The following is a 25,340-nucleotide window of genomic DNA, read 5'->3' on the forward strand; positions in this document are numbered from 1 at the left end:
ACTGGTGAGTCAGGGGGCTCAGTGGTACCCCAGTTCCAGGAGGCACCCACATCACCACAGGATGTGCCATCAGAGCCACTATCTCTCCTATTCTTCTGGCAAAAATAATTGTTACCAGGGAGGCTGTTTTCATTGATAGGTACAGCAGCAAACAGGTGGCCATGGGTTAGAAGGCAGGCCTAGTCATCCTTTCAGTACCAGATTTAGGGAGGCAAGAGGTTTACTATACCCTTGGGGAACCTCTTAGTGGTTGGGTGTGACAGCACTGAGTATCCCTCTACAGGCTGATGGAAAGCTGTTACAGCTGCTACATGGACCCTAAGAGAGATCCACATATCCTAGACTATGCATTGACCCTGAAAAGGTCATGTTTAAGACTCGCAAATGTTGGGGAGATTTGTTGAGATGTGCACCAAACCTGAAACCTGGACCATTTCTGCAGTAAGTATGTCATGTCAAGGACTTTCTACTATATAACAGAACCTCTTGTACCTTTCTTGAACAGGGGCTTTCTATGTGTTCGAACCAAGCAGGAGCCATGCCTTGAGGCAGAGAATCTCCAAGGTGGGATGTAGTATACATTCTCTGTTCTGTGAGGCGGTGCAGAATGGCCAGAGAAGGAGTGGTGTACACATTGCGAGCTGTGACAGGTAAGGGTGTTAGGTCTGTACTGGCCGAGTAGGAGTAATCAGAATGACCTGAGCTCTGTCCCTTTTTATTTTCAGTTATCATATGGGGGGAAAAAACCCAAACATTTATTGAACACTTCTGCATTATTATTTACAGTTCTACCCTAGTAATTGACCAAATGGGCTTCATAGTGTAGGTGGTAATGAACAACAATTTTTCATCTCAATAAGCAGGTGAATGCTTGCTCTTAATTTCTGGCTCATCAAATACATCACTTACCTCCCACATTGCTGACCCTAAAAATGTCTATCTGTAATTACCCTACTGCTTTTGGCCTATGCATATACCAAATAAAGTTAAGACTTGCTACATGAGTTGCCATTATTATTTTATTGAGGGCATTCGCTGACACTTTTGTGTCAGATTAAAATTAAGAGGTGATCAACTGATGTTCCTAGGCTACTCACTTGTTTGTTAGCAGTATGAAAAGGACAGGAATAGGTTTTGACCTGCACAGCAATAAAGGTGTGTCTGCTAGAGGACAAAAAGAGCTTGAAAACTAAAATGTTTCATTAGGAAGGTACTGTCAACCAGTTTCAGTGCTAGGAAATAGTTGTGCTCTGGAAAATATAGATGGATGTAAAAAGTAGCTGTATAAAATGCCTGAATTAATATTTTACTAAAGGCAGCTGATGCTAAAAGTGAAAACTATCCACATTTGCTGGTCTTTCCCACTGCCATCTTTTCACCAAATCTAATGAATAAATACTCATGGTCTCTGCATGCTAAACACTTATCTAAAAAAGTTACGATTTAAGGACTCAGGTATCTTTCTCAAAGCTATGCTGTAGTTCATGCTGCTAAGTAAGAAACAGAAGTCAGACTGGTCCTTAAAATCTCTGAAGAAGAAAGGAAGAACTTTAGCTTAGGGTCACCACCTATGACTTAGAATAAAGGCACTAATATAAAAATGCAAAAGCAAACTCTCTACTGTTTTTTGATGTATTGGGAGGAATATCACTGTAAACAGACAAAACCAAGATTTTATTAAAACCAAATCAAAATATCACACTTGTTAATATACTTAATAGTTAACACTAACTGGATTGCTCTAAAAGTATAAAATGAAACTTTTTACTGAGTTGATATTAAAGTAGTTGAAGGAGAAAATCTGATCATTAAAACTCTTTAAATTGTCTGTACACTTATTTTGAGAAATAAAGTCAATATTGGCACACAAGTTCCCTTACCCACTCAGTTACAGCATTGCTCAATGGAAGATTAAAAACTGGTGGGTCTCAACATGGTACTGCATGACATCTTGATTCCCTGTTTACAATTACAAGTCAATAGTATTTCTATAACAAAGTCTGTAAAGCATCTATCAACCTAACTTGGAATTACATTAAACTAACTGATATTTTTCTTACGAGATTACAAGAGTCTGTCCTGAGCATAAGAGAAGCTGAAGAGACAATGCACATTAACACCAAAGTATATGGTCTTTAACCAGGAAACTAAGGAACCTATTTCAAAGAGATTCAAACACTTTCCATGGTACAAGAGTCATAATCCACTATTGAGTTTTAAGCATAACTGCAAATTGAAGGGTTTCAATGAAGGGTTCTGTTTAAAATACAATGGAATGGTAGGGCCGCACAGAGGTCGAGACATCTTCTCTTCACTTTTCTTCCACATTCGCTACCATAGCCTCAACAGCGTTCCAGTCCAGTTTGCTCAGGATACTTCCTGTGCTTTCAGATACACTGTCATTAATGCTAAGAGGAGAACAATCCTCTTCATGCAGCACAGAGACCTATGAGGGAAAAAGAGGGTGAACAGTGAGCCAAGGTATGTATAAGGCCTCTAGAAATCCCTATACAGATAGCTGAAGTGCTCATCATGTTGGTGTCGTAAACTTTTGTCCTGATTTAAACAATCATCTACTTAGACTTTTCTATAAAATATCTTGAGAACAAGACATGCTTGTGCCAAAGGGAAGCTAATTTCTCTTTTGCCTAAGCAACAAGGCTATTACACAATTGTGTCCCAGTTGGCTACTTGGTAGCAACTGAAGTGAGCCCCCAGCATACAAGAAATCAGTATGCACTTGCAAGGTTATAAGGTAGTTTGTTTTCCCAGTCCATGCTACACCAGTAAAGACATGGCAGTAGCAACAGCTTTATAATGAGAACATGAGGCTCCGCTAAACTGCTGCTGTAATATTTATAACAAGAATCCTCAGCTACTACCTCCACCTCCTGCACTCTCACACTTTGGATGTGAAATCTATTTCAAATGCAAGAGAGGTAATTAAGGGCATATGAAATACCTGTCCTTTGGACACAAGATAGGCGCTGACTCCTTACCTCAAGTAGGGAATCATAATGGTCATGAAGGAGTCTTTGGATATCATCAGGGACACTCCAAGGACTTATTGAATCTCGCTCAGACTCATAATCTCTCTGAATTACAGCTGCACAGGGTGTAGGTCTTCTCAGATTCCTTGTGCTGAGTGTTTGATAATCAGAGGCTGAATAGGGGAACACAAAGAAATCATGCCATTGTTTATGAATTTGTGATAAAATAAAAATCAGTATCCTTTATAGCTGTTCTGTTGAAATACTTCTAGCTAAATACCCAGTACCCTCACTGTCCCTAAAATATTAGCAGCACTTCCCTACTCAGAGTATATCAGAAACTTCATGATCTCATCTGTCCAATCACAGATCAGCAGATATTTCTTGCTATCTTTATGTAGTCAGAGCACAGAGTGTTTGTCTTCCAGAAAACTAGCATGCAGAAACGAAATTCAGGATCAGGGAATGGATGCTGTAACATAATCCTATTCAAAAAATCAAAGCCTAAGCTAGGGAAAATGAGCTACTTACCCTGCTACTAACTGGCCACAACATGACAAATCTCCAAATCCTCAGATGAATATTACAAATACTATTAAAAAGGGGATGTTTGAACAAAGAATGGGTGAAAGTCATGGCTAAATACATTTAGAATGGCCTAATCTCTTCAGAACCTATTTCAAAATAAGAGCAACTCCAGCATATGTCCTTGACTGGGAATGGAGACCAGGGATATTCCATGGTTTTAGAGCTTGGATCTCCACAAAAGGATAAATAGCTTTTTGTGAAAAGCCTTTTTTGTAAATGTTCTTAATTTTAAGATTTAAGCCTCACAGGTTTCTCAAGATCATAGAAACAACTGTTATGGGAGCAAATTCATTACTATATTAATTAGGACATTGTTAATGTGCCTAAGAGAGAATATTGTGGTGAAAGAAGACAGCAGCCTACCACTGCAGTGCACTTGCTTAGGTAATTTTTTTGGTTCAAGACTGATAAATAGATCTGGTGAACTCCAATGACCATTCCCCCCACAAACTGGAGGCCTCATAACCCCACAGAACCACTTCATGGAAGAAATGAATATAGTTTTGTAAATTAAAATGTCGAGTTTCAAATGTAGGTTGTTTTGTGTAACCAGTAGGCCAAAAAGAACAAGAATCAAATTTCTTATCATGTAGCTCAGAAGGGCACTTTAATGTTTAAACTATATCAACTACTTTTAGCAATACTGATCAAAAGGTCAAATGCTAAATTTGTTTTCTCCTCTTGTATTCAGCAGCCTACAATGACTAACAATGCACAATTTTAAGATTTTTGTTAAACAAAAAGATGGAAATTATGTCAGTCAGAGACAAGGCTAGAAGTTTGTTTTATAGAATATATTCCAAAACTCACTAAATCCCCCATTTAAAAAAAAATATAGTCCCACTAGAGACTCTCCTTTGAATTTATCTTCTATGAAAATATTCCCAAGACCCTGGATTTTGGAGGTATACAATAATACAGTAATAAAAAATGCCACCTTTGATTCTTCTAGTTACAGTAGCATATGGTGCCTTATAGTCCCCTAGATTCTCTGACATTCTCTCTGGACTCATGCATAAGTGATGTTGCTGCAGTTCAGTTTCTTGAAGCAGATGTCATACTTTCCTCGGCCTTGGAATCAAGGACATTGGAGGACAGTCTAGACTCCCAACATGAAGTGATTTTCTGAAGATGCCCTGGCCTCAGTAATTCATGCCTTTGTCATTTCTTGGCTGGACTACAGAAACATGATATACATGAGCATGAAGCCTTCAGCACTTGGGAAACTCCAACTAGTACACAATGCTGCAGCACATTTTCTCAGCACACAGCAATCAAACTTGTTCTCCGCTCTCTAAACTGGCTCCTAACAGAACTCTGAATCAAGTTCAAGGTCTCAGTCCTTATCTTAAAGGAACTCCATGGTCTGGGTCCAGGATATACCTAAAAGACCACTAAAGCTCCAGGATTAACACCATGGTCAACAACTTCACTCCTCTGGCACAATGGAACTCTATAATAAGGAAAAACTTGAATGTGTGGGAGACAGAACTTTATCAGAGGCTGGTCTAAGACTGTGGAATGAGCTTTCCCAAGAACTAAGGGCCATCACAAACCTCACCACCTTCCCTCACAAGTGCAAGGGAAATTTCTTTAACATGCCTCCTTATAAATGCCTATCATCATGTATATTTAAAAAACCTGAAAAACCTACCAAAATAAGACACTCCACTGCTTATGCTTGTCCTTTGAGGATGAGTGATTGGACAATATGTGACATGCACAGTAACATTGCTTAATGCATGACTGGAAGGCACTCACACTTTATGGTGACACAGTATAAAAATTCACAGTATAAAAAGCTACAGATAATACAATATATGCAATACAACGAGTCAAGTATCAGGGGGTAGTCGTGTTAGTCTGTTTCCACAAAAACAAGAAGAAGTCCGGTGGCACCTTAAAGACTAATGGATTTATTTGGGCATAAGCTTTTGTGGGTAAAAAACCACTTCATCAGATGCAACTGAAGTGGTTTTTTACCCACGAAAGCTTATGCCCAAATAAATCCGTTCGTCTTTAAGGTGCCACTGGACTCCAATACAATGAGTGGCACTTAAACTTTTTAGGCAGGAATCAGCAAGCTTCTTATATTCTCCTGAGGAACTGACAATTGGAATTGGATCTTGCTACGACAACTGGTCTGAAATTTCTCAATGTAACGTTTTCCTATCAAAACTGAAATGTTTCATGGGAATGTGTTGATTCTGATGAAACTCAGAGGGAAATCTACTTGGTTTCCTGCCCGTTCACCTGCCTAGCTTGTGGACAGGCTGTGAGATTATGAGGACACTTTCCAAATGTTCTTAGAACCCTTAGTAAAAGCCTTAACTACTTCTAAGATATGATAAGTAGACCTAATTACACAAAAGGAGACTCCAGCTGGAGGTCACATAACCCAAAAGTTCATAAACAACCATTTTAGAAAAATAGTAACTTCATACAGAAATAGCAAATAGACAGGACAATCAAACACTTCAGTCCCTGGAAAAATCATGGAGCAGGTCCTCAAAGAATCAATCCTGAAGCACTTGCATGAGAGGAAAGTGATCAGGAACAGCCAGCATGGATTCACCAAGGGAAGGTCATGCCTGACTAATCTAATCGCCTTCTATGATGAGATTACTGGTTCTGTGGATGAAGGGAAAGCAGTGGATGTATTGTTTCTTGACTTTAGCAAAGCTTTTGACACGGTCTCCCACAGTATTCTTGTCAGCAAGTTAAGGAAGTATGGGCTGGATGAATGCACTACAAGGTGGGTAGAAAGCTGGCTAGATTGTCGGGCTCAACGGGTAGTGATCAATGGCTCCATGTCTAGTTGGCAGCCGGTATCAAGTGGAGTGCCCCAAGGGTCGGTCCTGGGGCCGGTTTTGTTCAATATCTTCATAAATGATCTGGAGGATGGTGTGGATTGCACTCTCAGCAAATTTGCGGATGATACTAAACTGGGAGGAGTGATAGATACGCTGGAGGGGAGGGATAGGATACAGAAGGACCTAGACAAATTGGAGGATTGGGCCAAAAGAAATCTGATGAGGTTCAATAAGGATAAGTGCAGGGTCCTGCACTTAGGACGGAAGAACCCAATGCACAGCTACAGACTAGGGACCGAATGGCTAGGCAGCAGTTCTGCAGAAAAGGACCTAGGGGTGACAGTGGACGAGAAGCTGGATATGAGTCAGCAGTGTGCCTTTGTTGCCAAGAAGGCCAATGGCATTTTGGGATGTATAAGTAGGGGCATAGCAAGCAGATCGAGGGACGTGATCGTTCCCCTCTATTCGACATTGGTGAGGCCTCATCTGGAGTACTGTGTCCAGTTTTGGGCCCCACACTTCAAGAAGGATGTGGATAAATTGGAGAGAGTCCAGCGAAGGGCAACAAAAATGATTAGGGGTCTGGAACACATGACTTATGAGGAGAGGCTGAGGGAGCTGGGATTGTTTAGCCTGCAGAAGAGAAGAATGAGGGGGGATGTGATAGCTGCTTTCAACTACCTGAAAGGGGGTTCCAAAGAGGATGGCTCTAGACTGTTCTCAATGGTATCAGATGACAGAACGAGGAGTAATGGTCTCAAGTTGCAGTGGGGGAGGTTTAGATTGGATATTAGGAAAAACTTTTTCACTAAGAGGGTGGTGAAACACTGGAATGCGTTACCTAGGGAGGTGGTAGAATCTCCTTCCTTAGAGGTTTTTAAGGTCAGGCTTGACAAAGCCCTGGCTGGGATGATTTAACTGGGAATTGGTCCTGCTTCGAGCAGGGGGTTGGACTAGATGACCTTCTGGGGTCCCTTCCAACCCTTATATTCTATGATTCTATGAACAGAGTCACACCACATGAGGCTAGTTCGAGTAGGGTCTCTACTCCATTACACTACTTAAACACCAGTGAGACTAGCATAAACATGGGTAATGGAAAGGAGACTTAGGCCTCAATATATCCTAAATTCCTTTTCCAAACCTTGTCTGGCCGAATTAGGTCTTCCTAATTTTTTGAGTAGTACAATATGACTGCTTCCACTCTCCTATCATAGATATATTTATTGTTTGTACTGCAGTACTACCTAGATGCCCTAATTGAGGGGAAACAGCCTTACAAAGAGATGAAGGGACTTGCTCAAGGTCACAATACTAATTTGTAGTAAAGCTGGGAACTGAACCCAGTTAATCACTACTTCTCTCCTGTGCTGCCTCCCGTACACTGCTTCATAAATGTATGAGCTTTACTATTTTCCTGCTGCAATTCATAAATTCCATTTCATAGAAATGATGAGCTAAACAATGCATTTCAAGGCACTTACTGCACCTTTCAGGTTGTTAAAGGGCGTTCAATCACTGGTAGAACACGTCAAAACATTTAAAAATTCAAAAATTTTCAGTAAAAAAGGGGGATACCTTCCCCCCCCATTTTTCAACCAGTTCTAGTCTTGAGTACTGTGCCATACAAAAATACCACCTGAAATGTGCAGTAATAATTCAGAAATGCAATAATTTTGTCTTACTGTTTAAATAGTTACTTACCTCAAAGTTTTTTAGGTCTTGTAAAACACAGCACTATATTAATCTTTTAGTTTAAAGCACCATTTCTTTGTTCTGTATAGCTTACCTTGCCTAGAGTTAACAGGATAATGTCTTGCATTTCTAATCCTCCCTTTGGATATATTCTTCTGTAATACCACAGTGGCAGTTCCTAAAAAAAAACATACAAACCAGTTTTACTGCAACCAGTTTTAGTATTGTGTGTAATATATGTGGGTTTTCAAAAAGGAAGAGAGAAAGAGAGAGTGTCAAGTAAGTGCCTGCTTCCTGGGTTCCACACTACCTTTTATTATGGACTCTGGACAAATTTCACATGAAGACCTTCATGAATACAGAAAGGAATGGTGAAGCAGTCAAATAACTGACATCCTATCTGAGAGGCTAAAGTCATCATAAGAGCGACATTCTCATCTTCAAAGAACAATCCAGATCTTGGGTCTGGAGCCTGCATTACACCATAAGCTTGTTAGCCTCCATGTACAAATGAGGGGGGGGGAGAGGTGCGTGAGGGGGAAGAGAGCAGAATTTCAATTCTTACCCGCAGACTGAGCTAAACCCTTAGGTGGAGTGGAATGGGATCTTGCTTTACCAAAGTCTGGTTTGGCAGCAGTTCTGCTCCTTTCAGCTTGACTTGCTGATAGACTGCGACTACCAGGACGACTTCTAAAGCAAGAATTAAAAAAAAAATACATATTTACCACTGCTAGCAACATACAATTATACTAGTACAAATGTATTGCAATAAAAACAAACTATGTTTGAAACAATAATATCTAGGGGAGGATATTTAATAATTTGTAACATTAAATGAAATACCATTATTTTCTACAAGGCAATAAGCAGCAAAGTACAAAACAAAGAAGAGTTAACTATCTCGGTGATGTAAGTCACTTCTGTGGAAGTATTTCTTTCTAGAAAAGGAGAAGGGGTATAAATTCAGGAGGCTCTCCTGAAAACCAGTACATATGTAAGCAGGGTCTGCATGAGCTCTCCTCTGACACCTACAGATGAGCTGGGGAAGAAGACTTCAGGAACCAACCTTGTTTGCATAGACATGCCCATTCTGCCTATGTGTGCAGCATCATGGGCTTGCTTTGCCCAAAAGATCACTTTTGGCTGGTGTTGGATCACAAGGCACTTTGTTATTGAGGGCAGTGGTAATAAAGTGTTGTTATCCTTGTTGTGTGAATCAAGGATAGCAGAACTGTGCTTGGCATACCCTGATTGAGGGACTCACCCTCAACTGAGCTACACTCGTTACGCAGGGGACAGGAGGGCCAAAACCCAGTTTAGTTGAGAGAGGGTGGGGACAGGTGTTTGTACCTGGTGGCGTGGGTGCCATCTAAGAATCCTAGCCACCATTTGACTAGCCTCTCTCTCCACTGTGTAATGACAGCTGATTATTTTGTTGTGTATCAATAGAGCTGAAAACACTAATAACCAGGCCTAAACATTTGACCTGTGATGAGACAGAATCTCTGGTGAAAGCAATTGCCTAGCCTGCACTGGCAATGAGGCTCCCACACTGAGAACATAAAGCTGGGTTAAGTGGTAGGACCTCAAGAAATCCTAGTAGGAGCGGCAGAGCAACGAGCGGCCAGTCAGGCGGCCAGTGCAGCTAGCAGTGGCCAGCTGAGCAGCCAGGGAGCAAACAAAATGCCTTCTTCCCTCCACCCCCAGATGGGAGGTGAACTCATGTGAATGCACCTCTGAACTCTGGATCTTCACTGACCAAGGACAACAACTGTGAGTGGGGTGCAGTGGAGGGAGAAGTAACGGGCACATTAAAGGAACATTTAATTGTTGGACTTAAGAACCTGAGGCAAAATACACTGCCCCACCTTCTTGGGGGAGGGTGTTTTGCTTATGAATCCTGCTTGCTTATAAATCCTGCTGGGTTTCTTTCCCCCTTTTTTATTAAAATTTTCTTTTCTACACTCAGACTCTATGCTTGCAAGAGGGGAACTATTGCCTCTTAGAGGCACCGAGAGGGTGTTGTATTGCTGAAAAGGAACCCCTAGACCTTGTTGCTGCCAGTTCCACATGGCAGAAGTGTTACACATGCAACTACAAGTAGGTTCAGGTAAATTGTTCAGTTTTCACTAGTCTAGGACTTTTAAAAAAAATTGGTGATTGTTACCAGATGTTACAGGGCTCATGGACTCATGAGCCACCAGATTCTCTCGGCTGTGCTCAGTATCTCCTGGATGCAGGTAAGTGGGGGTGGATTTGAAGGAGCTGGTTATCTGGCTATGATCCCCAAGGGGTAATCCACAAGGCATGCCAAAACAGCAGCATTCAATGCTCTGTTCTCTGGTGCTTGCCAGAGGATGGTGTAGGAGCTAGCTATGCTAGCTGTGTGCCAGCTGGAGACTTCCAAACACCAGGTTAAACATCAGCTAGAGAGACCCAGCCATTTTGCCCACTGCCATTACATTTAACTCATTCGAACTTAATCCATGTCACACAGAATAAATTGGTTAGTCTCTAAGGTGCCACAAGTACTCCTTTTCTTTTTGCGAATACAGACTAACATGGCTGTTACTCTGAAACATCTCAACTAGCAAATCTGATGTGCATTTGGGAGGCCTGTACACCAAAGTATGTTTGAATTGTAAATATGTTACCCTCTAGCAGATGTGGGGTGCTGCTTTCTGAAATCTCGAGGGGATCTCATTGTTTTGGACAATGGTCTCAATTCACTTGCAGGAAGCTGCACTGTCTCAGATAACATCTCGTTCATTAGGGAAAGTGCTTGTGAGACTCTAAGATTATGATGTTCAGAGAACAGGGCTCTTTGGAGAAAAGAGTAAGGCAAAAGTTACACATTAGTTCATTATATCATTCAGTGAAAGTTATTTATTTTAACTAGAGCTGTTTTATGGATTCCTCAGTCCACTTTCATAACATCCTTTTATGATGGTTACTGAAATACTTTCTGCGATCACTGAACTCAGTTGCACAAATTAAGATAATTGGTGCAATTAACAGCCTCAATAGAACGAATCAGAACATTAAAAATAGTTAATAGAATACAAAGATATAGACCAGAAAAAGTTAAATATTCAACTTTCTCCCAAATACAATTTAATGAGAATTATGACACAAACTGTTGATGCTTTTTACATCAAAAGTTATTAATATCTGAAACTCCAGAGTTAAGACAGACATAATTAGCTAGGCACCGAGACTGGCAGAATGGTTAAATTTAGAAGTACATAAGTAGTCCCAGAATGACACTCGTAGTATCTTACTTATCTTTTTCATCTTTCTTTTTCTGGCTCAATTTGATTTCCTTTGCAGAGAGACCAAACTGCTATAAAAGAAAATGAAAACAAGCATTTAACTTGCTATACATTTAGTTCACCTCCTAAAAATCTTATCAGATCTTATTTATTATAGCTACTCTTTTTGAGGTTAGACTGTGTCTTTGAGGCATTACCCAGAGTAAGGAGCAAAGTGGAACTGTACTGGCTCAGCAGGAGTTCAGGCTAATATTATGCGTTCAGTTCTCCCAAACTCAGGAAACATACCCAACCCCCGGGAGCCCAACTGCTTGTTCATACGGCACAAACTCTGCCAAGTCACCATTCCTGACTGTGTAAACCACATGCTTTAAACTGCAACATATTTTATTTTCAAAGAAAGGTTGTAATTGCCAACCCCAAGCATCAAAGCTCCTGAGTCAAAATATCAAGAGATTGACTTAACAATCGTGAGGGTTTTTTTTTTTTTACAAAATAATTTTGGGGGGTGCCCTTTGGTTCTTGAGCTGCTAGAGAACATGTTTCCAATCTTTTGAGGTCCAGAAACTTTTTTCTAAATTAAAATAGGTATTCTCTCATCATCACATAACTCCAGGAGCAGAAGCTTTAAGAAAAGCACCAAATATTGTGATACAACAAAATCATGAGATCTGGCACATGGGAAAGGGCAAGAAAGCAGCAGGGAGGGAACATGGATTTGTCTGAATTATCTGTTTTGGCACACAGATCAGAGCAACTCAGAACTGCCAAGAAACAATCAGAAGAAGAGCGTGGTAGTTACTAGACATGATCATTAGGAGTTTCTGAATGTGAACAGAAAGTCACCATTATGGGTAGGCAGTTTTCCCATGGCTTACATAGTTGCAACCTAAGAGCTGAGCCAATCATAGCTTAAAGACAGGGGAGGTTAACAATACAGGAGTTACTGACAGCTCTGTGGATCTGGCTGATCAGCACAAGAGCAGAGGAGGTGTTTGCTGTTGGGCAAGGTCTCAACCCCTGTAGAGCTTTAGCTACAGATTTCTTGTCGATTAAGTTGAAGAGAGCTCTTCACTTATTAAGAACAGACAAATGCTGCTAGCAAGAAGCCACCAGATTTTTGGTTGCTGACAAGGCAACAGTTTGTATTTATTTATTTGGGGGGAGGGGAGAGGAGGTGACAACTGAGATACTGCAATTTCTTTCCAAGCCCTGAAAAATCCCAGGTGACATCACCACATTTTACATCACTCGATAGACTGAGAAATAGTCTCTGAAACAAGATTTGAGGGGGGAAATTGTGTTTATATGTGAGTCTGCTAAAGAATAGAAATGCAAAGGTTATGCTGAAATTACACTGTAGTGCAGATATTACAAACCAAACTTTCATTCTATGAATGTATACAGTAACAGAGGCAGAGTTTAGAGTGTAGGAAAAACTTTGGTGGCTTTACTACCTATGAACTTAAGAACCACCAAACTGGGCGAGACCAATGGTCCATTCTAGCACAACAGTGGCCAATGCCAGAAGAAGCTTCAGAGGGAATGAACCGAACGGGGCAATTTGGAGTGATCCATCCCCTGTTGTCCAGTCCCATCTTCTAACAGTTGAAAGTTTACAGACACCTGGTGCATGGTGTTCCATCTCTGACTATTTTGGCTAAAAGCCATCGATGAACTTATCTAATTCTTTTTTGAACCTAGTTATATTTTTGGCCTTCAGAACATGTGTGTGTGAAGAAGTACTTCCTTTTGTTTATTTTAAACCCACTGCCTATTAATAGCTATTAGCTTTTGTTTTAAAAATTATTTAATATTCCAAATATATCCACAAACATTGTGAACAGTATTAAATGTAAATTATTCTTCTTCTTCGAGTATTTGCTCATGTCTATTCCATGTTGGTCTCTAATGTTGAGACACCAGTCTCCATCTGCCCAGCACCGGTTGCCAGTATCCCAGAGTCAGTCTCCAGTGAAAGGATGCCAGTCACTGTACCCTCGACATCGTTCCCCAGCACCTCGGGACTGCTCCCCGGGCTCACAACGGCTGGCAGGAGAAAGAGACAACGGCCCTTCCTCGGCCTTTGGACATGGAGTCATCTTCTTCGAGCTCTGGAGGTGAGTCAACTCCCCCACAAAAGAGGCAATGTCATTCTGCCTATGCACTGGATTTCAGTGCAGGACTATCTATGGGAGTTTGGCCTCCAGGGCAGCGGGCACTTCAATGGCAATATTGGAACCCGGCTTGGTTCCCAGCATTACCCGGACCATTCTCTCAGCCACTGTCTTCTGCAATCTCCCAAAGATAAGCTGAAGCCCTACCTAAGCAGGTTCTAGAAGCTGACTCAGGCTCTGACCAAGGCTCTGAATCCTCGGCAGTACCCCCGGTAGAGACCACGCCCAGAGAGGTGGAAGAGCCAGTCCCTCCAGTAGTGGTGGCATTCTCATCATCCCCAGATGAGGTGATTATGGGCCCCATGATCCCACTGCCTCCAGGTGACTTTGGTGCTCACCAGGAACTACTTAAAAGAGTTGCTGCCAACCTGGGATTGGAGGCAGAGGAATTGAAGGAGCCAATGAATAGCCTATTTGATATTTTGAATGCAGTGGGCCCCTCCAAAGTGGCCTTGCCAGTTCATGATGGGGTGGTAAAGCTGGTGAAGGCATTCTGCCAGACCCCATCATGTCTGCCCCCAATATCCAAAAGGGCAGAGAAAAAGTACTATGTTCACACCAAGGGATTCAAGTACATGTATTCTCACCCTCCCCTGAGGTCCTTGGCAGTTTCCACGGCTAAGGAGTGGGACAGACAGGGCGAGACGAGTGCCACACCCAAAAATAAAGATGTTAAGCAGCTCGATGCTAAGCTGCTGGGGAGATATGAATTTAATATCTGGGACTCAGTGACAAAATTTAAGGACTCCCTGCCTCAGGCGTTGTCATAAATATAAAGGGAAGGGTAACCACCTTTCTGTATACAGTGCTATAAAATCCCTCCTGGCCAGAGGCAAAACCCTTTTGCCTATAAAGGGTTAAGAAGCTACGATAACCCCGCTGGCACCTGACCCAAAATGGCCAAGACGGGACAAAGGGTTTGGTCTGTCTGTGTGATGCTTTTGTCGGGAACAGATCAGGAATGCAGCCTTACAACTCCTGTTAAGTTAGTAAGTAATCTAGCTAGAAAATGTGTTCGATTTTCTTTTTTTAATGGCTTGTAAAATAGGCTGTGCTGGAGGGAATGTATATTCCTGTTTTTGTGTCTTGTTGTAACTTATAAGGTTTTGCCTAGAGGGATTCTCTGTTTTGAATCTGATTACCCTGTAAAGTATTTACCATCCTGATTTTACAGAGGAGATTCTTTTACCTTTTCTTTAAATAAAATTCTTCTTTTAAGAACCTGATTGATCTTTCATTGTTCTTAAGATCCAAGGTTTTGGGTCTATGTTCACTTGTACCAATTGGTAAGGATTATCATCAAGCCTTCCCCAGGAAAGGGGGTGGGGGGGATATTTTGGGAGAAGACGTCTCCAAGTGGGCTGTTTCCTTGTTCTTTGTTTAAAATGCTTGGTGATGGCAGCATACTGTTCAAGGACAAGGCAAAGTTTGTACCTTGGGGAAGTTTTTAACCTAAGCTGGTAAGAATAAGCTTAGGGGATCTTTCATGCAGGTCCCCACATCTGTATCCTGGGAGTTCAGAGTGGGGAAGGAACCTTGACAGGAGTCAAGGCAAGAGTTTCTGGTCATCATAGACAAAGGGAAGGTGGGGATCAGGACCTCTCTCCAGGCCGCCTTAGATGTGACAGACTCCGTAGCCAGGACAATCGTGTCAGCAGTGGCGATGAGACGCAGCTCTTGGTTGCAATCTTTGGGGTTCTCTCATGAGATTCAGCAGTTGGTACAAGAGCTCCCTTTTCAGGGAGCTGCACTGTTTTCTGAGCAAACAGACTCCAAACTGCATGATCTCAAGGACTCTAGGGCTATGCTGCAATCCTTAGGCCTTTATATACCATCAACCTTGAGGAAACACATCATATCACTGCTGCTGCCCAGGTTCTCAGGGGCCCCCCAGACATGAGCCCTACAGGAGGAAAGGAAAAGGTTACATATACCATCAGGGCCAACCATCTTCCTCCACATCCCAGCAGGACACTAGCCAGTTCACAAGTGGGAACAGGCAGGCCTTCTGAAGGCATGCTTGAGGATCACTTACCAGTCATTATTCCGGATCCATTGTCCCCTTTATTTTCAGACCGGCTTTCGCCCTACCTCCCTGCATGGTCATCAATCACATCGGACCGTTGGGTATTAAGTAGCATAGCAAAGGGGCACACCCTTCAATTTCTATCACTCCACCTCACCCCCGCTCCCCGTCCCTTTTCAGGGACCCTTCTCACAAGCAACTTCTCGTCCAACAGGTGCAAACCCTCCTGCAGGCAGGGGCTGTGGAAATAGTTCCTCCAGAACTGAGAGGGAAGAGGGGTTTCCTTTGATTCCCAAGGCAAAAGAGGGCCTCTGGCCCATCCTAGACCTGCAATTCCTCAACAAATATCTCAAGAAGCTGAGGTTCCAAATGGTCTCCCTGGATCTACATCAACCCCTCCCTGACTCCAAGGAACTGGTACACCGCCCTCGATTTGAAGGACATGTATTTCCACATCTTTCATTTTCCGTGGACACAGGAGATTCCTCAGATTCATGATGGGTCAGAGCCATGACCAATTTACAGCGCTTCCCTTTGGTCTGTTGAGTTTTCACAAAGTGCATGGCAGTAGTTGCAGCCTATATCAGGCTATATTGAGGTATACAGATTTAGCCATATGTAGACGATTGGTTGATAAGAGACTGATCACAGGCTCAGGTTCAGCATAGTATCAACGTCATTCAAGCCATCTGTCTGGCTAAGGAACTCTAAATAAAAGGAACAAAGGTCAATGTTCATCCGGGTGCAGAAAATAGCATTTATAGGCAGAATTCAATGCATCTCAGGCCTGGACCTTCCATCCAGAGTCCAGGTTCACAGCTATGGAGGACCTAATCATCTCAGCTAACCATGTGTGTGTACAGCTTCTAGGTCACTCTGGTGGCATGCACCTATGTCATGCAGTACGCTTGACTATACCTCAGGCCACTTCAAATGTGGCTCACATCGGACTACTCCCTAAGCAGACACCGTTTAGACATGATTCTAACCATTCCATCGCCAGTTCTGGCATTCCTGATGTGGTGGTTAGATTCAGACTTAGTGCTGACCGGGGTACCCTTTGCAACCCCACAGCTCATGATGACTTTGCATCAGATCAGGGGCGGGGTGCCCACATTGGCAACATCGAGATCCAAGGTCTCTGGGCGCAGAGATCTATCAAGGCATATAAATGTAAAAGAACTCAGGGCGATACACTTGGCCTCCAAGGTGTTCCTTCCGCAACTCTCAGACAAGTCAGTGCAGGTCTTGACGAACAACACAGTGGCAGTTTTCTATGTCAACAAGCAAGGAGGAGCTTGCTCCGGGATCATTTTCCAGGAAGTCCTCAGACTCTGGGAGTTTGGCGTGAAGCAGTCCATTCACCTGGAAGCATCGTATCTCCTTGAGGTCTGGAATGAGTTAGCATATCACCTCAGCAGGTCCTTTTCCTCTCACCACAAGTGGTCTCTCCACCTGGAGGTTGCCGGCCTCATCTTCCAGAGGTGGGTGACTCCCCAGGTGGACCTGTTCACCACTGCAGAGAGCAGGAAATGCCATTGGTTTTGTTTGAGGCTCGGTCAAGGCAAGGGCTCCCTGTCTGATGCCTTCCTGCTATCACGGAACAACAACCTGCTGGACACCTTCCCCTCTGATTCTCCTGATTCACAAGGTCCTCCTGAAGATCAAAGAAGACAAGGGATGAGTTACTGTAATTGCTCCAGCATGGCCACATCAACATTGGTTCTGCATGCTTCTAGATCTTGCAGTGGCAGCCCCGTGGATGCGCCCACTCAGGTTGGACCTAATCTCACAAGATTGCGGACAGCTTCTTCATCCAAAGCTTGCCTCCCTGCACCTGACAGCATGGCTGCATCTGGACAAGAGGGCCTCCTTGGAACAAATCCAACCGGTCTTGCTAGGTAGCAGGAAACCCTCTACCAGAGCTACCAACCTGGCTAAGTGGAAACATTTCTCTTGCTGGGCAGCCGAGTGGAGCCTCTGCCTGACTCACGCTTCTCTGCAGTCAATCTTAGACTATTTCCTTGGTCTGAAGCACCAAAGTCTATCATCATCACCACTCAAGGTCCACTTGGCAGCCATCTCAGCATTCCACCCTCCGATCCAAGGCAGATCGGTCTTCGCCCATGAGATAAGTTCTTCAGAGAGTTGGAAAGGCTCTACCCATAAGTTCGCGACCCAATTCTTCCTTGGAACTTAAACCTGACAGTAGCATCATGAGACCACCTCTCTCCTCCCCTACCTACATTGCAGGCAAAAAGAACGCTGGGAAGACTTTGATTGAAGAAACACTGGTCCCAAGCTGAGAAGGAAATTCCGCCTGTGTATTAACAACTGTAACCTACCTTCAACATCCAGTGGGGTGAGAAAACCTGTTTGATTCAAATCTTGCTTAGTCTGAAAGCTTAGGATTTAGAATGCATTACTTTTTATTTTCTTAGGTAACTATCTCTGACCTTTATGCCTACCACTTACAATCGCTTAAAATTTATCTTTCTGTAGTTAATAAACTTACTCATAAGGATAAAACATTAAAGTAAGTTTGTCCAAAATGCTTGGGGAATCTGCTCAGATTACAAGGGCTGGTGCATGTCCACTATCCTTTGACGAAGTGGTGAACTTATTAATATGAGCTTGCATTGTTCATTCTAGTTAAAGTAGTATGGGCTGGATGAATGGACTATAAGGTGGGTAGAAAGCTGGCTAGATCATCGGGCTCAGTGGGTAGTGATCAATGGCTCCATGTCTAGTTGACAGCCGGTATCAAGCGGAGTGCCCCAAAGGTCAGCCCCAGGGCCGTTTTTCTCCAATATCTTCATTAATGATCTGGAGAATGGCGTGGATTGCACCCTCAGCAAGTTTGCAGATGACATTAAACTGGGAGGAGGAGTAGATATGCTGGAGGGTAGGGACAGGAGACAGAGGGACCTAGACAAATTAGAGGATTGGTCCAAAAGGAATCTGATGAGGTTTAACAAGGACAAGTGCAGAGTCCTGTACTTAGAACAGAAGAATCCCATGCACCATTACAGACTAGGGACCGAGCGGCTAGGCGGCAGTTCTGCAGAAAAGGACCTAGGGGTTATGGTGGACAAGAAGCTGGATAGGAGTCAACAGTGTGCCCTTGTTGCCAAGAAGGCTCACTGCATTTTGGGCTGTATAAATAGGGGCATTGCCAGCAGATCGAGGGACGTGATCGTTCCCCTCTATTTGACATTGGTGAGGCCTCAGCTGGAGTACTGTATCCAGTTTTGGGCCCCACACTACAAGGAGGATGTGGAAAAACTGGAAAAAGTCCAGTGGAGGCCAACAAAAATTATTAGGGGGCTGGAGCACATGATTTATGAGGAGAGCCTGAAGGAACTGGGATTATTTAGTCTGCAAAAGAGAAGAATGAGGGGAGATTTGATAGCTGCTTTCAACTACCTGAAAGGGGGTTCCAAAGAGGATAGATCTAGACTGTTCTCAGTGGTACCAGATGACAGAACAAGGTGGACTCAAGTTGCAGTGAGGGAGGACATTAGGTTGGATATTAGGAAAAAAACTGTCATTAGGAGGGTGGGGAAGCACTGGAATGGGTTACCTAGGGAGGTGGTGGAATCTCCTTCTAAATCTTCTAGGTTTTATACTGCTTGTGGTTGGGGACTTGGAATCTTTTGGTTTCTGCCAGTAGGGAAGCCAAGAACCCGGATTCTGAATGAACTGAGCACTTATGATTTCAAACTGAACAGTGAATTGTCTGAGTCTCTGTGACACACCCCTTCATCTTTTGATGGGAAAGGTTCCTTCTAACACATGCCAGTCATCAAGTTTCTACTGAACCTCTGTGTAAAACTGAATGTAGCCATGCATGTCTGAACGCATCACTGTCAAGGACAGTTTCCATTACTGCCATATCAGCAGCATTTAAAGGATGTCAAGATCTGACTGGCCTCACACGTAAGAGCTCAGATTTTTAAATCAGTCTTGCTTCCCTTTGTGGACAGAATTAATAAAGGTTCAGGCCTTCCTAACAACAAACTTTTACTGCTCTTGAAAGACAGGTATCTCCTAATGAAAGCTGAAAGAAACTTTTCATCTAAAGATATCACAGCCTCTTCCATTGTAGACAGGGGGTGACATATCATGAGAATAGCACATTTGCCTCTGACCTTAGTCACCTCCAACAAGGAAGAGTGAGAGGAACAGTTAGAAACATCCTATCGCTTACTAGTTTCAACTAACTACCTACCACCCTTGACACAACTAGGGTGGTATTCATCATCTTTCTCAAGTCATCATCTTTCTCAAAATTCAACAGTCCCCAACAACCTAAATGTAGGAAATTTTGTAAACACACAGTTATCCAATTAGTTTTCCAAATACTCACCGATTATTAACCATTTCTCCAAACTTGCACTACCCAACTCAGCCTTAGTTTATACCAGGGGTGGCCAACCTGAGCCTGAGCAGGAGCCAGAATTTACCAATGTTCATTGACAAAGAGCCACAGTAATATGTCGGCAGCTCCCCATCACCCCCCCGACCCCGCTCCCAGCACCTCCCACCCACCAGCAGCCCTGCCAATCAGCACCTCCCCCTTCCTCTCCGCACCTCCCAGTCAGCTGTTTCATGGCATGCAGGAGGTTCTGGGGAGGAGGGAGGGCACTGCAGACTGAGGGGAGGGGGCGGGAAGGGGTAGTGTGGCGGCAGGGCCTGTGGCAGAGCCAGGGGTTGAGCAGTGAGCATCCCCCGGCACACTGGAAAGTTGGCGGCTGTAGCTCCGGCCCCGGAGTTGGTGCCTATGCAAGGAGCCGCACGCTAACTTCTGAAAAGCCGCATGTGGCTCTGGAGCCATGGGTTGGCCACCCCTGGTTTATACCAATCCATTAAAAGAAATTCATATTTTTTTTGCCACACTAACCTATATTAATGCAACAGTGACTATTCCAGACACCCAGTAATCTTACCATATTATTTCTCAAATTAAATGGATTATATTCTCTTTGTTCATCCAGTTTTTTAAGATATTCTGTCAGTCTTTCTTTCCTTTTTCTTTTCATCCATGCTTGTATCTCTTTTCTCTCTCTTTCTGTTTTTGGAGAATGTCCAGCTGCAGTATCATGGATTCTGAGAACAGGTATAAGCGTGAAACAATTCAGTATGTGTCCTTTAAATTATAGTGATGAGGGTTACATGAAAACACAGATATATAATGATATACTAAAATTCAGACACAAAAAGCCTAAATAATGATCAACTGGAATAGTAATTTATTATATAAAGTGTAACTTACTAGAAATCCTGGCATGCAAATATTTTTCACGGGGTTTTCTAAAGGTATCTTTTCTTTTTGATTGTGTATTTAGGCTACATACAAATAATGCTCTGTAATCAAAGCTTTAAATAAAAAATTGTTCTTGGTACAAAGGTGGGAAAAGATAAAAAGAGAAAAGTATTCTTTAAATATATAGTAATGGTATAAGAACCTAGAGAACTAGATTAGATAGATACCATCATCTATCTTTTCCCATGCCACTACGTAGGGTCACCTAAACGAGAACATTTGACTAAGATTGAAAAGATTGTTTTAAATAGAGGAAAAGGTTTTTTCATATTTAACAATATAATTTTAATGGGACCCTTTGTAGAACAATTGGTAATGTTAATTTAAGATACTCATCATAAACTTTAACTAAGACTCTCTTTAATATGTGAATACCTTTTTGAATCTTTTAATGATAGTGTAATGGCCAATAATAAATATTAGTAACATTACTTAGGATTTATATAGCAGTTTGCCTTCCAAGTGCTTTAGAAATAGACTAAATAAATAATCCTTGCAGTACCTCTTTAAGGTAAGTAGGTAGATAAGTATTATCTCCCTTTTATAAACAGAAAAACTGACTAAGAGAAACTAAGGGCTTGTCTACATGAGGACATCCAGGAAAATTAATCCAAATTAACTAAAGGTGTCAATTTGAAGTGGATTAATGAAATAGCATTAAATCCCTGTGTGAAAACTGTTATTCAGAATTGAAGTGGCCTTAATTTGATTTAGGTTAATTCACTCTGGAAGTGAATTAATATTAACTGAGTTAAAGTCACTTTATTTCTGAATGGGGATGTACACACAGGGGCTCACTGTGGTTTAACTCAGCGAAGCCAATTAATTTCTGTCAAAGTCCAAATTTCTTGGTCAATGTACAGTAAAGGTCCAGATGCCAGAGAAACATGTTTCACACCGCAAGTGTCCCTGTTCAACAAACACATACAATGCTGTTTAATATAGCCAGAGGGTGGTGGGAGGTGTGCAGTGATAGGTGCCCCAGGACAAGCAGATGCTACGAGACTCGGCTGGGCATTTACCAGCCAGGTTGTAGGGTTGCCAATTTTGGTTGGACTTTTTTCTGGAGAGGTTTCATCACATAGCATAATCTTTAATTAAAAATTAATCTTTAATTCCTGGAGACTCCAGGAGAATCCTGGAGGGTTGGAAACCCTACTGGGTTGCCTGGCAGGGCCCAGGGCCCATGAATTACGGGCTACATAGCCCAGCCAGCACCACCATCTCCAGGGAAACCAGAAAAGAGTTTGAATTAGTGCCCCAACAGAACTGCCCTCTGATGGGGCTGCACAGTGTGCAAGTCACACCCCATCACTTTCTGATTGGAGAGGCTGGGGTGTAGCAGAGTGACACTTTAGGCTGTCTCTCCCTCAGCATCCCCTCCCCTGCCAAATCAGCTGCCTGGGGATACCCTGCGCCCCGCAGCGCAGCCCAGCTGCTCGCCCCCAAGCGGTTCCTGAAAGAACGATTACTCGCCTTCTTGTAACTGTTCTTCGAGATGTATTGTTCATGTCCACTCCAATTAGGGGCATGTGCGCGCATGCACAGCAGCCGGAAGATTTTTCCCCTAGCAGCATCCATCAGGTCAGCTTGGGCGCCCCCTGGAGTCGCACCTTCATGGTGCTCAGTATAGAGCCCTGTCGACCCACCACTCCCTCAGTTCCTTCTTGCCGGCTACAGAGGGGTAGGAGGGTGGGTACTGTAATGGACATGAACAGCACATCTCAAAGAACACAACACATCTTTGAGTCAACAGTGTGCCGTTGTTGCCAAGAAGGCCAATGGCATTTTGGGATGTATAAGTAGGGACATTGCCAGCAGATCGAGGGACATGATCGTTCCCCTCTATTCGACATTGGTGAGGCCTCAGCTGGAGTACTGTATCCTGTTTTGGGCCCCACACTACAAGAAGGATGTGGAAAAATTGGAAAAAGTCCAGCGGAGGCCAACAAAAATGATTAGGGGACTGGAACACATGGCTTATGAGGAGAGGCTGAGGGAACTGGGATTTTTTAGTTTGCAGAAGAGAAGAATGAGGGGGGATTTGATTGCTGCTTTCAACTACCTGAAAGGGGGTTCCAAAGAGGATGGATCTAGACTATTTTCAGTGGTAGCAGATGACAAAACAAGGAGTAATGGTCTCAAGTTGCAGTGGGGGAAGTTTAGGCTGCATATTAGGAAAAACTTTTTCACTAGGAGGGTGGTGAAACACTGGAATGCGTTATCTAGGGAGGTGGTAGAATCTCCTTCCTCTGAGGTTTTTAAGGTCAGGCTTGACAAAGCCCTGTCTGGGATGATTTAATTGGGGATTGGTCCTGTATAAGGAGTTGCTTGTGAGAAGGGTCCCTGAAGAGGGACAGGGAAAGGGGGTGGAAGGGCGGGAGGGCCGAGAATTGAAGTGAGTATCCCCTTTCTACTGTTCAGAGCACCCATCAGTCCAATGTGATACAGGATCAAGCAGGGTAGAAAGGGGATAGTCAGGACAAGAAGGTAAGTCAGATTGGATCCAGCCTGTGCACTGGTGTGCTGTCCTCAAGCCTGCCTTCAAAAGGCCTGCTTCTGACCTGATGACAGCTTAGATTGACCAGGGTCCTGGCCTCAGGACGGGTGTGGTCTCTTTCTGCTGCTCCTATTCCTCCTCCGGGAACTGTCCTGTCGGTTCTGCAGTTCGTAAAACCAAGGAGGAGGTTGCGGCCTGAAGTGCTTCTGCTGCATGGAAGGAGTGTGGAGGCCCAGCAACTTGATAGTGGCTCGAGTCTTTTAGGTTATGCAGACTTTTTTTTGTTTTCTACTAAAAGAAAGCTGAGCCCTCCAAGGAGAGGTCTTGGATAGTCTGCTGGACTTGATATGGCAAACCAGAGACCTGTAGCCAGGAGCTCCTTGTCAGTGGCAACCCCTGTGGCCATAACCCGAGTAGCCACAACCGCCCTGTCCAGAGCGGCCTGCAGCAAGGCTTGGGAAATAAGCTTGCCCTCCTTCACCAGAGCCAAAAACTTGGCATGGGAATTACTGAGGCAGCAGCTCCACAAACTTAGCCATTGCTCCGCAAGTATTAGAGTATCATCTGCTTACAATGGCCTGCTGGTTCGAAATGCGGAGCTGCAAGCTGCCGGTCGAGTAGACCTTTCTCCTGAAGAGGTCAAGTCTTTTTGCCTCCCAGTTCTTCGGGGAGGGTCCCTGGTAGCCCTGGCATTCATGCTTGTTGGCAGCATCCACCACCAGGGAATCTGGTGGAGGATGGGTATACAAGTGCTCGTAGCCTGTCAATGGCACAAAATAGCGTCTGTCTTTCATTTTGCTTAGCCCGGGGGGGGGGGGGGGGGGGGGCAATGAGGTTGGAGTCTGCCACAAAGTCTTTGTGGTGTCAGAAATGGTTTTTACGAGGGGCAGAGCAATGTGTGCAGGCCCAGATGGGGCAAGAATATCCACCATGGGATCAGCATCCTCCACAACCTCCTCAGCCTGGATGCCTAGGCCCTGGGCAACCTGCTGCAGCAATTACTGCAGAAACTTCTTGTCCTCCAGAGCTGGGGCTACAGAAGTGCCCGGCACCGCTTCTTCTGGAGAGGAAGAGGAAGAAAGCCCCGGAAAGAGTGGCTACTCCCTTCCCTCTGTGCCCAGGGAGGTCTCATGGTGCCTTGGGTTCCCGGGATGTTGATGTCGAACCCAACAGTTGCCATGACCTTCAGTTCCGTGACTATAGAAGACTGTTGGTGCCAGAAGAGTCAGTGCCGGTGTCAGGACCGCCGGTGCCAATGGTACTGGTGACAGTGCTGATGCCAACGGCATCATTGTAATAGGCGGTGGTACCGTGGGAGCCGATGTCAGTGCTATGAGTGGTGGTAACCTGGCATCGAAAAGCGTGGAGCCACTCCTGATACTGCTGGCGCCGACGGAGCCGGAGGTGGTATAAAGTTAGCCGAAGCTACCGATGCCACTCTGGAATGGGACCCCTGGCTTTGCCCTTGGCTTTGGTGGAAGGCTTAGCGTGTCCAGAAGGGCCACTGTGTCAGGTGTTGTCATTGCGCCAGCCATGGTGCTGGGTAAGCATGATGATCCCGCCATGACCTCGATCTCCTACTCCTGTCAGAGTGAACAGAGTCAGACTCCGACTTAGAGTTCTCCGAGAATGAGGACCACGGAGATGCTGTACTGCGAGGCACCGACAGTTCACAGCATGGGCTAGGGGACCTGTGTGGCTCCCACACCTGGGCTGTTGGTGCTGTGGGGTGCTCTGGGGATGGTGAACGCCCTGACATCACAGCAGGCTTTCCCCTTGACGGCACCAAGGGACAGGATGGTGCCAGTGATTCATTTCTCCTGGGAGGGGAAAATGGCGCTGTAAGGTGCAACGAGTCCTGGGCCACCCAGAATGACTCCGGAGTCTATGGGAGCTGCAGCTGTGAACTCCGTGGGCCCCATGAGTGGACAGGGTCTGGACTCGACTGCATCA

The 25,340-nt window shown here is 44.0% G+C and overlaps 1 protein-coding gene across 13 annotated transcripts in view; it reads right to left on the reverse strand.

Moving 5' to 3' along the window:
* Positions 1-1,001: 1,001 nt before the first annotated feature.
* Positions 1,002-25,340, reverse strand: part of CPLANE1 (ciliogenesis and planar polarity effector complex subunit 1) — a 180,046-nt gene continuing 155,707 nt past the window's right edge. For 10 of the 13 annotated variants that reach the window (XM_048849585.2, XM_048849583.2, XM_048849582.2 and 7 more), the window contains 7 exons: positions 20,511-20,670; positions 11,368-11,429; positions 10,741-10,908; positions 8,652-8,776; positions 8,181-8,264; positions 3,000-3,163; positions 1,002-2,446 (listed from right to left, as the gene is read on the reverse strand). In XM_048849585.2, the coding sequence (XP_048705542.2) occupies positions 2,312-2,446; positions 3,000-3,163; positions 8,181-8,264; positions 8,652-8,776; positions 10,741-10,908; positions 11,368-11,429; positions 20,511-20,670 (898 nt within the window). In that variant the 3' untranslated portion in view covers positions 1,002-2,311. The other 3 variants (XR_012668393.1, XR_012668392.1, XM_048849589.2) reach the window with 3 other exon arrangements.

The sequence above is a fragment of the Caretta caretta genome, chromosome 5, assembly GCF_965140235.1.
Source record: "Caretta caretta isolate rCarCar2 chromosome 5, rCarCar1.hap1, whole genome shotgun sequence".
NCBI lineage: Eukaryota > Metazoa > Chordata > Testudines > Cheloniidae > Caretta > Caretta caretta.